At 35.5% G+C, this 16526-nt stretch overlaps 1 protein-coding gene across 3 annotated transcripts in view; it reads right to left on the bottom strand.

Moving 5' to 3' along the window:
- Positions 1–16526, bottom strand: part of MCTP1 (multiple C2 and transmembrane domain containing 1) — a 606741-nt gene that overhangs the window by 167646 nt on the left and 422569 nt on the right. For all 3 annotated transcript variants that reach the window (XM_010380609.2, XM_010380611.2, XM_030927232.1), the window contains 2 exons: positions 1846–1948; positions 4–106 (listed from right to left, as the gene is read on the bottom strand). In XM_010380609.2, the coding sequence (XP_010378911.2) occupies positions 4–106; positions 1846–1948 (206 nt within the window). The remainder of the gene's footprint in view (positions 1–3; positions 107–1845; positions 1949–16526) is intronic.

The following is a 16526-nucleotide window of genomic DNA, read 5'->3' as shown; positions in this document are numbered from 1 at the left end:
TACAGACAGCAATGGTATAGCAACTTTGCCCAGAAAGTCAGCACTTCGATCCCGATCTTCATCATAAACTGTCACTTCAAGAACTGAATGGATATCTTTAATGTTGCTGCATAATAAATATATGTAAGAAAAAAAGATTTCATCAGTGGGAGCAAGAACAAGAATAGTTTTGAAAATTTAGATAGCTCCAGCTGATTTTATGTGTGTTTGTAAGCATGCTATTTGCATACAGACATACACAAGGTAGCTTGGTATCTGACAGAATTTCCCATAATGCACCTAAGTCAACTACAGTGATGGTTCTATTATCTGTAACTTTAAACACCATTGTAATTTCAAGTTATCATTTTTTAATGAAATAAAATTTCCCATCTGAATGGGCACTGGGCACAGAATAAGTTATTTAAAAAATCAAGAAGTAGCACTGGTAGTTTTTAGACTTTTCTTTCTTCTAATTATCACAATTCATACCTTCCCATTAACCCTACATAAAACACCACTAGGTTTGATATCAGCAAGAGTTACAGTATATTTTATGTAATTATTCTTTTTTATAATAATAGGACATCTCCTATTATTTATTTGTTTATAGCCCTCACCAAATCATTGACTTAGTTTCCGTTAGATTTATAGTAAAAATTAAGAAGCACAAAAAACAGAATGGAAAAAATGTAACATATAGTTATTGTACCACCCTGGAATTTAGAAATTAAGCAGTGTTCCATTATGTTCCAAAGACAACATATGTTAATAAATGACTGCGTGAGCTCTTCTCTTCATATTTTTGTTTCTGGAAAATAAGTGCAAATTGTTGACAGCATTTATTCTTTGATCAAACTGTTTACCAAGAAAACATAAATTAAGAGAAAACAATAAAGTGAATATATTAATTACTGAAAAATTGCAACCATATGTGAGGAGAGGCTTTATCAGGGCACAATCAATTAATGGCTTTGATAATAATCAAACCTATTCATTCAATTGTGCATTCTGGAGAAAAACACTCTCCGCAATCTTCTTAGGAGTACAAGTCTCCTGACCAGGCTTTTATCTCTTGTAAAAATGTGGAATTCCTTAAAAATAAATTGGTCAGAGAGTTAAAGCTTATTGGTTACTGGCTCTTAAGCAGAGACATAATAAATTGATGAAGAATTTCACAGTTTTTCATATACAAAAAAATAGAATTATGTTAGAAAACTTTAAAGAAGTACTTCTGTTTGAAGAATTTTCCTTTGTTCAGAGTTCATTTCAAAAGCTCCGTTTAAAAAACCGAACTTAGGAGTTACTATAAGTGTAGCATTGGCAGCTTTTACAGTGTATGACTGAAAAGGTTTACAAACTTCCTAAAACAAAAGGAAAATTAACTCAAAGGATATTTTGGTATCTAGGACAATACTTAATATTCTCATTGTGCTAAAATGAAAAGAACCAAAACTAAAGCATCTGCCGAATTCAAGACTGGATTGTTTGCTGATTTCAGCAATGGAACAAATAGAGCTTTGTCTTCCTTGGTGTCAATGCAATTGGGAAGAATTTCAATAGAAAGTATAAAAGGAAGAAGCGGTATGGTGATTCAGTTAATGGAAGCAAAATCCTTAGCCAAATCATACAAAAAGCACAGTTTTAAAAAATGTCTATGAAAACAAAGAAAAATGCCATACCCTTTCCCCCAGGTTTCACTTTCAGGAAGGTAGGAGGAAAATTCATTGTTGTTAGCAAAGGCAGGCCAGATGCATTGAGTTGTGAATCAGTTAAGAATAAACACACACATTTTTTTTAAACCCTCAAAAATAAATCAAATTTAACACAATTTTGGATTCAGAGCCCAAAGAAATGCCTACTTACAATGTGAAGACTTTGTTCCACTCAGGATTGAGATTTTTGTAGACAGTATGTGTTAGCAGTCTATCATTGTTCAGTTCTACCACACAAAATGGGTCGCTTTTTCCTACAAGAGATTTTTGGTAAATATTTTTAGTGTAGGTAGCACCCACAGTTCACAGTGTCAGGATCACAGCATCTCTCTTTTGCAAAAAGTTTTATAGTAAACAAAAAAGTGAAGTACAATTTTAAAAATTAAAAAAAGAAACCACCATCAAAATAGAATTAGATGTAACTGGTTGATGTTAGCAATTGTTATGATTCATAGCAATTTAGAGCCTGAAAAAAGTAAAAGAGACAAAATTATATAGCTGGCACTTCAATTTGCAATTTTTAAAAGCAAAAATAATTCTATAACTGGCAATTATGATGGAGAATGTGATGCATGTCCATCCCCAAATCAGTTTTTATAGAAATCTGTAAAAGCCATTTGAAAATTTCAGCCCCTTTACTCTAAGGCATATATTTTTTCAACTCATCTGATTCACTATTAACAGGAGTTTCTAATCAAGTTTATTTTGGAAAAACTACTATATTGCAAAATTATAATATTTTAATTGAACTAAGATTGAGTTACTTTCTTCTGAGATATCTATGACATCACAAGAAGGTAAATTAGACCCTCTGAGGCAGAAAAAAAATCTACCATTTGAAACTAAACATCAACAATCAATATGCATGTTAAAGAGCAGTATTTCTTTTTTTTCTGTTCACTGAAAATAAAGGATTTGGAAGTTATCATCTTTTTATAACAACTCTGTCCTGCCATACTCAAATCTCATCCTTTCGGCAATTATATTTTGTGAAGTTCTCAATATTTTTGTAATGTTATGCCCTGTTTTATAAGAACCCATAAAGTCAGAGGCTCTATGGGGGAAGCATTAATGATATTAGTGCAGCATGTAATTTGTTTGATACCTTATACAAATGACAATGAAATCAATATTTAGACAAAGCTGTCCAGAGGTCATATCTTTTAAACTACAATATTGATTTAGACTACATAAGAGGTTAATGTGCATATTATTAACTTTAATGATAAAGAATAATTGTTTTAAATGCATTGTGAATTGTAGTCACAGTAGTTTACACTTCTGCAAAAGTTTAAATATCATTGAAGATTTTCAATTAAATTTTAATGGGAAGGAATTCATTAGCTATCAGTGACAGATAAGCTATGTATTCCCATACAGCAGTGTATTTACTTTCCATATTGCAATTCTTAAAATGAGCTGTACAAACTTTGACTCACCTTTAATTTATTAACTTTATATTAAAAAAGAGATTTAATATGTGTGTGTTAGTTCAGTGGCCTCATATATCCCAGGATAATTGCATAATTTAACATCATGGTAGTCTTCTCAATTTTGGGTCTTGGGAATAATTTTAAATAAAGAACAGAGAACTGGAAGTCTTAAAGGTCTGGTGAAAATGGCACTTCTGGCTAGGGATCTGTATTATCTTTTTTCCTCCAATCGTCTTTATCCTCTTGCCTACAAGTTACCACTCTCACTTTCAACTCACACACTCCATGGAAGATAGTGTTCAAAAAAGAATACTTTGTTCATTAAAACACACTGCAATAGGTTTTATTTGGCACATCAACAACTTTATTTTCTCCCATAGAATTCAGATATAAGCATAAACAGGCAGATTCAAACAGTTTTCCAAATACAGTTAAATGTAAGATACTAGGCAACACCTTTCAAAATAAGTGTGCCACATCTTAGGTAGTTAGTAGGTCACACGCATAGGAAAAGCTGGGTAATGTTTTGACTGTCGGTTCAATCAACTAACAAATATTTATTACTTACCATGTAGCAGGCAGTGTTCTATTTGTTGGGGAAACAGCAGTGAATTAAACAATTTTTTAAAAATCCCTGGCTTCATGGAGTTTACATTGAAGAAGAAGACAGACAATAAATACATTGTATAGTGTTTTAGAAGGTGATAAATACTATGGGGAAAAATAAAGATGGGAAAGGTAATAGGGAGTGTTGGTACGTATGTGCAATTTTTAAAAAGGCTGCAGAGAAAGTCGCGCTAAGACAGTGACATGCAGGCAAAGAAATGAAGGAGGTGAGCCTTGGGTGACCCAGAGGAACTGACTGGAAAGACCAGAGAAGTGGCTGGGCCAGGCATTTCCAGGAATATACAGGAAGCCAGTGTGGCTGGGGGAATGTTTTGGGGAGATCAGGCAGGCAGGGGGTTGGAAGGGCAGTAGTAGGTGACACAGAGAGGTCCGGAGAGAGTGGCAGTGGCAGGTCTCTGAAAAAACCTGGCTTTAACTCTCTTTAGTGGGGAGGTTTTGAGGGGTTTGATATGAGCAGTGACATGCTCTGATAGCTGCTATTTGGAAAATAAGGTAGAGAAAGGACAATGGAGGGGTAGGAAGAAGAGTTAGGAGGCAATTGAAATAATCTAGGTGGTGGAATGTGGTTAGATTCTGGATGTATTTTGAAGGGAGAATCAACAGGATTTGCAGATGTCAATATTTAATCATCTAATATACCCTCATATTATTATTTGATGCTGAAAAACAATTCATTGAGGTTAGCCAAGCCAGTTTTTTTTTTTTTTTCCAAGGAGAATAAGCATTCAACAAGGTGCTCAGACTAGATATTTCTAGAATCTGACAAAGAGGAAAGTTTAGGTTAAGGAGAGAGCAGGCAATTTTATGTTTACTTTCTATTCTTTTCCTTTTAAAAAGTTATCTTTTTACAGTTATCAGTAATGGATGCCAACATCAGGTCTTTCCACACTATGTTATGTTTGACTTATTTAGGAAGTATCCTTCTGTCACTGCATGATTCAAGGGCAATTAAAAATTAACAGCAATTTCAACCAAAATAATAGTAAATGTACAACATCAAATTCTGTAAACTTACCACTAAAAAGCATGGACTACAGTTGTATTTTTAAAAAGTGACTACATATAGTTAGTATGCTTATCTGGTTTGCTAAATAATCCTTTAAATGACTGGTTTTTCATACCTAAATTTTACAGCCTTGATTATCTGCCACTTAAACAAACAAAACCAATCAGAGAAATACTAGTAATGGACCTAACCATTAATTATCTCCTTAATTATTCCTTCCTTTCATCCTTTTATCATTCCATTTAGGCCCTCTGATAGGCTGCTCTGCTTGCTGAGAGTACCCGGGTTGTGGGGTTGACTCTAGGATGAAGTTGATGTCTCTAAAGTGCACTATATTCTGCAAAGTTCCAGACAGTGATACGAAGCAGTCCTCTGTAATGTTTTTATTCAATACCATGTGGCTAGAAGGACAAAGAATGAAGGCAGCATCCAAAGTTGAAGAATATTTTGTTTCTGATAATTTCTGAGAGCCTAAATATATGAGAACACAGATTATATAATCTGTTGTCTCCCTCTCACTCGTTTTTGTCACAAGACTAAAGCAGACCTGTGGGTATCAACTGGCTTTTCTTGAAGCCCCATTATTTTGGCTAAAAAGAGTCAATCCCTCTCCTTAGCAATGCTAGAAACTGGAGAATTTGGTTCAGATAGAAAATAGAAATGGTGACAGTGCTGGTTGAGGGCAGGGGCTGTGGGATTGATTGCTTTAATAGCCATGAAAGCTAGGAAGGAAATCAGCGTTCCTTGAGGACATGGCAATTTTCCATGTTGACAATTTTCTAGAGAGAAATAGGAATGCTTTTTGAAGCATTCATTACTTACTGAGTGGTTGCTCTGCTCACCCCAGAATTATAAGTATGATTAAGACATAGTCCAGCTCTCAAGGCATGCACAGTTTAGAGGACACGATAGACATGTAAATACACAATTATGATGCAGAGTTGTAAGGGCCATAATAAAGGTAAGTGAAGGGTGCAACAGGAGCAATGAGAAGGAGGCATGCCATTCTATAACTCTAGAACATAAAGAGGGAAAGGAAGCAAAGAGTTTTCCAGCGGCTATGACTCTGGTGATCTATGGTGATTGTACAGCTCTATCACAGTGCTTTTAAAAGCGAAGGACAATGACATAAAAAGTAGGCTGACATTTTATGATGAGGAATTTTTCGCTTAAATGTATTTGTATATTCTTTTAATAGTCTCTATAATACAAAAACCTAGATATGTGTTACCTAACTACTATAACTAGATACATAAAAATATTACATTAAGACTCATACTTTTATCCATAATCTAGTTAAATACTAAGGGCTATTTTTTCCTACGGATCTTTATTTTTTTAAAAAATCTCCCAGGAGAATTAACACTTGAGAGACTCTTTTACCCTAACTCATAAAACAGAATCTGTAACAGAATTTAAAGCATATATTCTATTGTCCCAATCCTTTTTAGAGGTGAAAAGCCATTCCTACAACAATCAAACAAACATCAGAATTGTCTCCAATGGGCGTCTGTTCTGGCAATCTTCAAAACGGCACCAAGGATTAAATGGGGTGCACTGACTGGCTAATTCTCTCTCACTCTTAGTCCTTGCTCTTTGAGGTCACAACACTGACATATTGATAAAGAATGTGGGAAAGTCTGTACCGCCCCTGCTCACTTGCTACCTGTTTTGTGGGCAAGTGGATGACTTCAGTTTGTGCAAACTACTGGTTTGAGCATTAAAGTGACTCAAAAGATACTGAATGATATTCTTGCTCCCGCAATAGAGAGTTAATTCTGATCCATCAGTGGTGGGCTTTGTCCAGGGTCATTTTGCTGCTGACAAGGAGCACAGTTTGCTGGATGTGATGTGTTATAAAAATGTGTGTGTATGAGGACCCAGTGACCACCTCTTTGTTGCCATGTCTGAAAACACAGAAGGCTTTCAATAGCATGGAAAGCAATTCATACCCATGGGGGCCTTTTATTTTGCACCTACCTTGCACAAATTAAGTTCTTTCACTTAATTTTCTCAGTTGCCACAGTTTGAAATGACAATATTTTCATCTTTTAAAAAATATAATCAAGGTTGCCATCTATCCCTTATAGAAACTGGAATTTCAATCATAACATATAATAATGTTATAGTTGAGGGAATTCCATAGGGTCCATCAGAACAGAAAGCAGCATATGTTGAAGACATCTTCCATCCTCCTTTTATCACTGGAGATGGGGCTTTGACCTTATCCTTTTCCATCAACTGACCTAAACATATTTTAAACATCTGATTGGTAGAATTACATTAACTCACACTCTTAACTAGGTCCCTACTGGGTCTGATTCTGGGACTGAATAATAATAATAAGCCTTCTCTTTTCTCACTGAGTCATGAAGCAGATTTCATTATGGCAAGAAAATTGACACCCTAGAATTGTGGCTTTCAACCTACTAGATCTAATACTTTTTTTCATATTGAAGATTTTGTAATGTCCTCTTTACTATCCTGGAATAAAACTGACTGACACACAATTTCAAATTTTAATATAATACCAGAACTGTATTATAAAGGAGGACTAAATAGAAAGTTGTTTACAATAAAATCATACCTCGATTTATTCAACAAATATTTATTGAGTGCCTATTATGTGCCAGGCCATACAAACAGAAAAGGGAAATGTGTCCACTGTCTTCTAATTTACTTACAGTGGGAATGGGGGAGAAAGAGAATAAATACCGAACATAGTTACTAGATATATGGTATATTAGAGAGTGATATGTGTTAATAAAAAAAAAGAAAGAAAAAAGAAAAAAATAGAGTAGGAAAAGGGGTTTGGAGAGGGTGGACGAGGGGCACTGCTGATAGATTTAATTGGGGTGGTCGGAATTGGCCTCATTAAGAAAGTGAGGTCTGAGCAAAGAACTGAAGGAGGTAAAGCAGCCAAGTAGAAAAGTGGAGAAAAGTGGAGAAACACTTCTGGAGAAAAGTGATGCAGGTAGAGAAAGAGCTAGACCAAAAGCCTGGTGTGCTTGAGGCCTCTGATATTGGGGCAGGATGTGCAATGGGAAGGTGAGTAGAAGATGTCAGAGAAGTAATGGGGAATAAGGTAATTAAGTGCCTTGGACACCATCTTAAATTAAGCTCTTTGGTGTATACTGTGTGAAATGGCAGCCATTTGCAAGGCTTGAATCAATAATACTATGTATTTCAGGATGCAATTTAGGTTTAGACAATCATGAAACAGATTTTAAATGTATATCAATATCTATATTTAAATGCAGGATTAAATTTTCATTATGTAAATTTACATCACGTAGGACATGTAGCATCCCCAATCCCAGTTACCAAACACCAGTATGCTCTCCAGTCATTATGGCAACTAAAATTGCCTCAAAAATCTTCAAAACATCCATTGGGGCAATACTACCCTCCTCCTAATTGATAATCATTGTCTAACAGCAGTAATTCTTAAACATTTTGATCTTAGGAACTCTTAAAAATTATTAAGGATCTCAAAGAGTTTTTATGTGGGCTATATGTATCAAAATTCACCATGTTACAAATGAGAACATTAAAAATATTTATTAATTCACTAGAAATAATAAATCCATGACCTGTTAACATTGGAATAATCAAAGATTATGTAGCCCTTGGAAAACTCCATTGTACACTCATGAAAGAATGAGAATAAAAAAGGCAAATAATATCTTAGTATTATTCTGAAGATAGTTTTGGCTTCAGAGATCTCTGAATGGGTCTTGAGGATCCCCAGAGGTTCCTGAACCACGCCCTGAGACCCAAAGCTAATGGAAATAGAGAAAGCTCAATGTAAACATAAATTTACTTCCCCTGGGATCTAGAACTATCTGCAAAATAATATTTACAGAATTGTGTGTAACTGGATGCATTTTTGAGTCTTGGAATTGAACCATATTGATAAATGTTGGGAAGCTCAAAATTAATGACAGAAGAATAAGAAGTGAAAGGAGACAGATGAGAAACTGGAAAACAAAGAGGAAGGAGACTATGGGATCTATAAAATGAGAAGAGGCCGTGAGAAAATTATGCCTAAGTTTTTAACAGTTTAGATAAATTATGGTAAAAACATTTAAATACTTCATTTTCAATTCATATTTAATATAGAAACTATATGCAAGTGATTCGTTACAAGCTTAGAAACACAAAAGTTGTTTGGTCTAAAATGAGCATAAAAATACATTAGAAGCTCCTTTGTTTTTGCAAGGCTTGTTAGACACTTTAGGACTTATAGTAAATATATACTCAGACCTCCCTGCAGAAAAGCTTTTGGTTTTGGATAAGCTTTCCTATAAGTAAATTAATTAGCTGGTGAGATCTTTTGCAGTGAAATAAACTTTTTTATGCTTAAAAAAATTAAGTACTCTATTAGGTGATTAAACACTTTAAATATATTTTTTAAAACTAAAGACAATAACTGAAAATTGTCATCTGTTAAGTCTTTGCCTTTAGAATAATGTCTTTGTCTCTTTATTTCTCTTTTACAAAATGTCTCATCCATGAATCTGTTATTTATCTTGGTACCTACTACAATATCTTAGAATCTGAAGGCTTGAAAATAAATCTTAAGAGGTCAAGTTCAAAACCTCATCCAGGGCTTGCATTATCTCTGCAACCAGGTGGTCCTTCAGGCTCTGCTTCAAAAGTTTTAGTAATGTGGAAATCATTACCTCTACAAGAATTTTGGATCTATTTTTTGTTGGCAATAGTAACTTGTGGAAAATGTTTCTTCACATCGTCTATAAAATCATGTCTCTGTAGCTTTTTTTTTTTTTTTTTTTTTTTTTTTTTTTTTTTTTTTTTGAGACGGAGTCTCGCTCTGTCGCCCAGGCTGGAGTGCTGTGGCCGGATCTCAGCTCACTGCAAGCTCCGCCTCCCGGGTTCCCGCCATTCTCCTGCCTCAGCCTCCCGAGTAGCTGGGGCTACAGGCGCCCGCCACGTCGCCCGGCTAGTTTTTTGTATTTTTTAGTAGAGACGGGGTTTCACCGTGTTAGCCAGGATGGTCTCGATCTCCTGACCTTGTGATCCGCCCGTCTCGGCCTCCCAAAGTGCTGGGATTACAGGCTTGAGCCACCGCGCCCGGCCTTGTAGCTTTTTATCTATTCTATAATTTGCCTTCTGTAGTAATTAGAAAATCTCAATGACATGATAGGCGTGAAGGGAGAGTACGGCATCCATCATGTAGAGAATATGTGATCAATGTTCGTTACCTGCCGTCCTCTGCTGGACACTGTGGATGGCTTGCTGAGCATCCATTCTAACTACCTGCTAGTGTCTCTTCCTGATCTACAGAGGACATTAAGCCTAAAGTGACATTTCTAGATTCTCTTGCAGCTAGAGATGTAGATGTGATTTAGGTTGCATGAATCAGATGTTCTTGCCTAAGACTTGATATTACAATTCAGTTAAGTGAGAGCACAAGGAGTCCATTTTACTTCTGCAAACTGCAAGCAGGGGTCATGTATCAGTCATCACAATGTCTTCCCAACTTGTTAATGTCAACAACTCCTTGGTTCTGCCATGTGGCTTTAGTACTAACCTCTAGAGACTGAACTTAGAGTCTCCTTTCTTAGGCCCTTCCTGCCCCGCAAAGATTCTGTGATTTATTTAATACTTTATTATAAATCCCCTTCTGATTAAATTTTCTAGAAGGAAGTTGGCTCTTTGGACCTAAACCTTGGCCATTTACCCGCCTTGCTAGCTCTTATCTACACTATCCTCATGACAGGCCTTTAAATAATTGATAAAAGAAATCATATGCCCTCAAGTTCTTCTTTCCTCCAATACAAATATGTTGGTGACTTTTGTGGAAAGATCTAGATCAGTATGCCTGCCCTGCCATTTACAAGCTGGTGTGTGTGTGTGTGTTGATCATCGAAGAGTTACTTAGCCTCTCCGTGACTCTTCAGTTTTCCAACTTATAAAATGGGAATAACAGTAGTCCCTACTAAGGGTATTGTGAGATTAGTTATATATGATAATTCTTGCACCAAGCTCAGGTTGGTGTCTGACATGTGATCAGGACTCAATCAATGTTAGTTGTCATTATTATTGTTATTATTGTCATTCTAGCACTATTCTCAATTGACTTGATTTTAAAACAGCAGATATACCAGTTGAAAATATATTCTGGTTAGTCAATGTCCTTCTTTAAAGAGTATTCGCAAACTGGATTCATACCCCAGCATATCTGATGAGTCCCCAGTAGAGTATCACTCTCAACATTTCACCTTTATTCAATGTAAGAGAATTGATGTATGTATAATTTACTCTCATGGAGTTTAAACTCAAATCCTAAAGTATTTTCTTTATTTTCTATGGTTAAAGCAAGATATAACAGTTTAATACCCAGGAAAGACTTTGGATTTACATTTTTTAATGTTCATCTTGTTGAATTAAGCCTATTTTTTGTCTGCAGTACAGGATTGTATACATATACTGGTCTCACATAAAATGAATTAAGTAGCCCTCCTAGCAACTTTGGTAAGGAAGCAGTCAATTACCTCCTCAAAGTAATTGGTAAACACATTGAACAGCTTAGACCAAGGACAGCCCTGTAACCCACTTGGCATCCCCAGTGACATCAATCCTTTAATAATTACCCTTTAGGCTTGACTATTTAGTCACTCACGAGTCCAACTATACTATCATTTAACCCAAGTATCTCTGTAGTAAGTTTTATTTTTTTTCAAAAACCTAGTTAAATCTAGATCCTATTTGTAGCATTTCCCTGATCCATTGTTCTAGAAAATACATCGCTTATTTGCACAATCATGTTGCACTGTAACAAAATATTTTTTAAAAGTCTAATTTTAAACAATGATTCTAGCATCATGAAAATATTTCTTCAAGCACTGATTGAAATCCTAGAGCTAGCCCTCTGAGCCAAATCAGCAATTCGCTGTTTCTTTACTCAAAGGATCATTTTGTAATCTTTGTTCTACAGAACCCGATTAATTATTTTACAGTATTTCTCTTTCCCTCATTTCCCATTGATAGTGGGACCACCACTTTCTCAACCCATAGTCCTTCACCTCTAGCGCATATCAAACCCAATTATCAATCTCTTTTGTCATCCCACCTATTCTTCCAGGGCAGTATCTTCTAACCATGTGACCTGCATATGAATCACACATGATTTCTGTAATTCTCTTTAAAACACTGGCTCAGACTCAGTCTTCATCAGCCCTTGTGCTAAATTATCATTTTCATCCCTCTTTTTGGAGATATTTGATAACAACTGTTTGGTTTTAGAAGAACACTTTTTCTATATTTAGAATTTGGCTACATTTAAAAAATGCAATTACTAAAGAAAGTAACTTTAATTTCTATGTAAGATGTGGTGACATAAAAGAAGGAAGAACAATGATTTGCTTTCTTTCCCTGTAATATTTTTATTTGTTTAGGCTCATTCTTAGGGAAAAGATTTATATAGTATTAATACATTTATCATGTATATGTGTATAATATTGTTTTTTAAACCAGGTGTAGTACCGTGATAAGAATACCAGGTGTTGTACATTTTTTATGCATTATAAATTGGATAAAATGTCTGTCTTCTCATGGTATATTATCTGCTTAAAAGTCTTCTATGAGCATAATTATTAAAAAGCAAATGGAACATTAGCTTATGTAATGGAAATAAAGCATACTTTGCTTGAGAAATGTCCTATATATTCCATGTTAAAACTTAAGGTTTTTGTTTCAAGCAATATAATTTTCAGATGTTAAGATAGTAAAGTTAAGAAACTACAACTATTTGCACACCCTCTCTTGTATTTGGTAGATTATTTTATCCTTGATAATATACCAAGATGAAGGACTTCCACTATATTTTATATAGTTCTTCGAATGAAATTATGTAGAACTTAAAGGATTTATATTTTATTTTCTTCCAACATAAATTTTAAAGAATGATTGTAATATCTAAGGCTACATTTATCAGACATTGTCAATTTTATTAAATATGATGATGACAATTAAAGGCACAAGCTATTAATTCAAACTGCTACAATTCTATTTTAAAAAAGCAACTTAGCAACTTCTTCCAATTGAGCAATTGTATCCTACAGCCATTTGTTTGTTACTACAGCAATTGAAGTAACAATTGCATATGTCTTAAGCTATTTGCTAGAGTAACCACCAAAAGTTAATTTTTTTAAAGGACAATATCTTGTCTATGTCATGTATATGTGCTTGGTATTTCTCCAACTGTATATAAAACTTTCAAAGATCACACTTGAATTTTTCTGTACAGCTGCCTTTTCATTTTCTTTCTCTGAATAGACCCATAATGTTCAGGGAAAATATCAAGAATAATAAATCCAAATCTTTGTATAAAATATACCTTCATGACACACTCAAGCTGGAAATCATAGGAACCAATAAAAATGCAGGCAGCCTCCTGATAATGAGGTCAGAAATACAAATAAATTTACTTTTAATGAAGACTGGAGGCACAGTAATCAAAGTGTTAAAATTCATTTCATGCATATCTCATTTGCTTCTTAGCTGATATTTACCACGCAATTCTGTGAGAAAGTAGAGGCCTAAGATGCTCCAGATAAATGGCTCAATTAATTGTACAGAGGTAGACCTCTTTGAGCTGAGCCAGAGCTGTGAGCTCTTTATTAAAAGCACTATTCTGTAGCCCATAACCTTGTTCCTTGACTCCTCTCTGGTTTCCAATTTAAACAAGTCCCCATGCGGCCTGCTCTAAAGGGCTTTGTCTCCCTGTCATTGTTAAGAGAGCTGAGGCATCCTGGAAGTGTGAAATCAGACCTCATGAGTTGAACGGTTCCCCAGGGAACGCCGGACTGCGCAGAAGGTCAAAGTCATGGGCCGGACCATCTAAAAGTGTCTGATCGCCGGTCTGTGACACAGCAAGTTGGGGGTGGGGGTTGGGGGGGGCAGGAGCTAGACTGAAGAGGACTGAAATTGAACACATCTTAATTAAAGCCCACAGACAGCAAAACAAAATGTTTTCTAGGCAGCCTGTCAAATGGGGCTTAAATTTAGCTCTGCTAATGAATCTGAGCTGCTAACTGTTATTTCTTAAGATAATAAGACTCTCACGGAAGCTGATAAAAAAACTGTAGCATGTCTTTTTCTGCTGTTTTGTTACTTAAATATTTTCCAACAATGAAGACAGTTTTCCAAAAGAAAAACATGGGAAAAGTCTATGCAAATAAAGGGGTAGTAAACATCTCTCTTAATAACTAGTAGGTTTCCAGACTACGGGGCTGGCAAGTCGCAAGTCTTTATGCATAGCCTTGTTTTAGAAAAAGATCCGCTCATTTAAAGGGACTATTTCAGTGACACATTCTGTTAATTGTAAAATTCTCTCTCTCTCTCTCTCTCTCTCCCCCCACCCTTTTTCTCTTCCTCTCGCTCTATTGTTTCCTGAAGGAGATGGTGCATTAATTTGCGAGATCAATTCACCTGGTGTGGAGTTTTATATTAGTGTACCTTTTAGTACAGTGAAAAGGTAGGACATCTTTTGAAGGGTTTCACAGTTCTCCCATATCGCTGTTTCTGAAACTGAGTGGCTGGTCTCCCTGGGGAAGCTACGACCTCTTCCTTAGGAGCTCAGGAAAAAAAAAAAAAAAAAAAAAAAAAAAAAAAAAAAAAAAAAAAAAAACAGAGAGAAAGAGAGAGAGAGAACCCAGGGGAAAATGAAATGAAGGGGAGGGGCGGAGGAGAACTCTTTTCTCCTTCTCCTCTTAGAACTTGAAAGAACCAATAGGCCAGGTCTAAATACTCTGCAAAGAAAGCCTCACTCAATATAGGAGACTTAGAATGTTCTGTTGAGGAAGAAATTAGGCCCTGCTCAAGGAAAAGAATAATCAGAAGCTTAAAAAGACAAATGATAACACGAACTATTTCCTACCACCCAAAGAAAAAATATTTCTTCGCCGCCCCCGCCCCCACCCCCCACCCCCCCCCCCCACCCCCACTGGCCTTTCCCCACAATTTGTAGAATTTTAAGGAAAACTTGATCTAGCTGCAGAGAGATCTTCCCCAGTGAACGCAGGGCCAGACAGTCTCTAGGTCTTGCTTTGATGGTGCGGAGAGACATTAACCTTTTCACTGGTTAGTTGAAAGGTAAGTAAGTTGTACTGAGAAGTATTTTTCAGTGACTCAAACTTTTTCCCTTATGAAGAATTTAGCTGACCGACTTTTCAAACCAGAGTGCCACTTTCTCAGGCTGTGAAAAGATGCCCACAATTTGACTGAAATCTCAATCCACTCTTGTGCCTTGCTCAATGCATGTGTATGTGTGGGAGTTGTAAATGGAGGCCTTAACCACCAGAGTTAATCTCTTTTTTAAATCTGTATTAACCTTAATGATTTGAAGTGCACTGTCCAACACTGGGCTATTGAGACCAAAGAAAAAACTACCCTCGACCATCAACAGTTTATTAGGGGCTTAACTGAAGTGACCTACTGTAGTAGTGTTCAGCTGAACAAGGCTATAGGCTTTTTGTGGAAAGGGAAAGAATTGAGGGTTTCATTAAAAAGTAATTTGTGCTTTATACTCACTCATTCAAAGAGAGTCTCAATTGCTCTTTATTCACACAGAGTTAATACAGTATCACAATGTTTCTCAATGAATGTGTTGTAACAAAAGAAAAATTTTACATTTTGAAAGGGAAAAATTCTTTGTAACCGTAGTAAGATTGATGGCTACTTAAAAGACTATAGACTCTTTCTTTCCTGTGCTCATGTCTAATGATGGAATATTATAATTTAACATATTTTGCTGAAACAATGGGAGTTGAGCTTTATGTTCAGATCATTAAAAATATCTAAAAAATAGAGCCAAGTTGGTCAAATATAAATTTGTCTCGTTAGACTTATTTAGAAAAAGTGTTCTGAAACCAACCGTGTATCTTATAAGTAACAGGCTCATTTGTACCATGTCAGAAAATATTCTTGCCTTAGCACAGACAGTTACCAGTGATTAAAAATCTCCCCTCTACATCGACAAAATTCCTAAATGGATGCTAACTTGAGGATTTGAAGACAGCGCTAGTCAATTGCCTCTTTTCAAACTATTGCCTAACAACTTGTAGAGCCTGTTATTATCCACTGAGATGCACATCATATCTTTAAAGTTCTTTCAACAAGTAAGAGAGAAAGCAGACAAAGAACTTTCTTGTGTCCCAAATTTAATGACAAAGACAAGGAAGCATCAGGATACACACATATATATATATATGTGTGTGTGTGTATGTGTGTGTGTGTATTTATATATATATGTGTATATATAAAGTATCCTTTCCAAAGTAAAAATAATTTTTAAAATTGGTAGTATATTCAGACATTTCTGACTCAAATATATAGTCTTCAATTTTTGCCACCATCACAAATGTCGTAAAGACCACAGAAGGTCCAAGAGTGATCAAGGTCAAAGACTGAATTATCTTTTTGCCCCTGAATAGTTCAACATCTCTCTTGTTCAATTCAGAGCACATTAGATTATAAGGTCAGCATGAAATGGGGAATCATTAGATTTATATTTCTAAAAGTGAAGGAAAAAATGGAGACTCTGTTATTTAGTATTCCCCAAATTAATGTTCATTTTAACAAATGAAAATTATGTCTCATTGAATCCCCAGGGGAAAGGCTATTGTTATTCACATCAATTCACATAGAACCATTAGGAGAGAAATATCTCTATTTTTTCCAGCTTTGAGAGAACATGTATTTTTAACTTCCATAGTGGCATACAGGCCCACTGGGTTAATC

Source organism: Rhinopithecus roxellana, chromosome 3, assembly GCF_007565055.1.
Source record: "Rhinopithecus roxellana isolate Shanxi Qingling chromosome 3, ASM756505v1, whole genome shotgun sequence".
NCBI lineage: Eukaryota > Metazoa > Chordata > Mammalia > Primates > Cercopithecidae > Rhinopithecus > Rhinopithecus roxellana.
The sequence above is the reverse complement of the archived record's forward strand: the minus strand, read 5'-3'. Positions and strand labels throughout refer to the sequence as shown.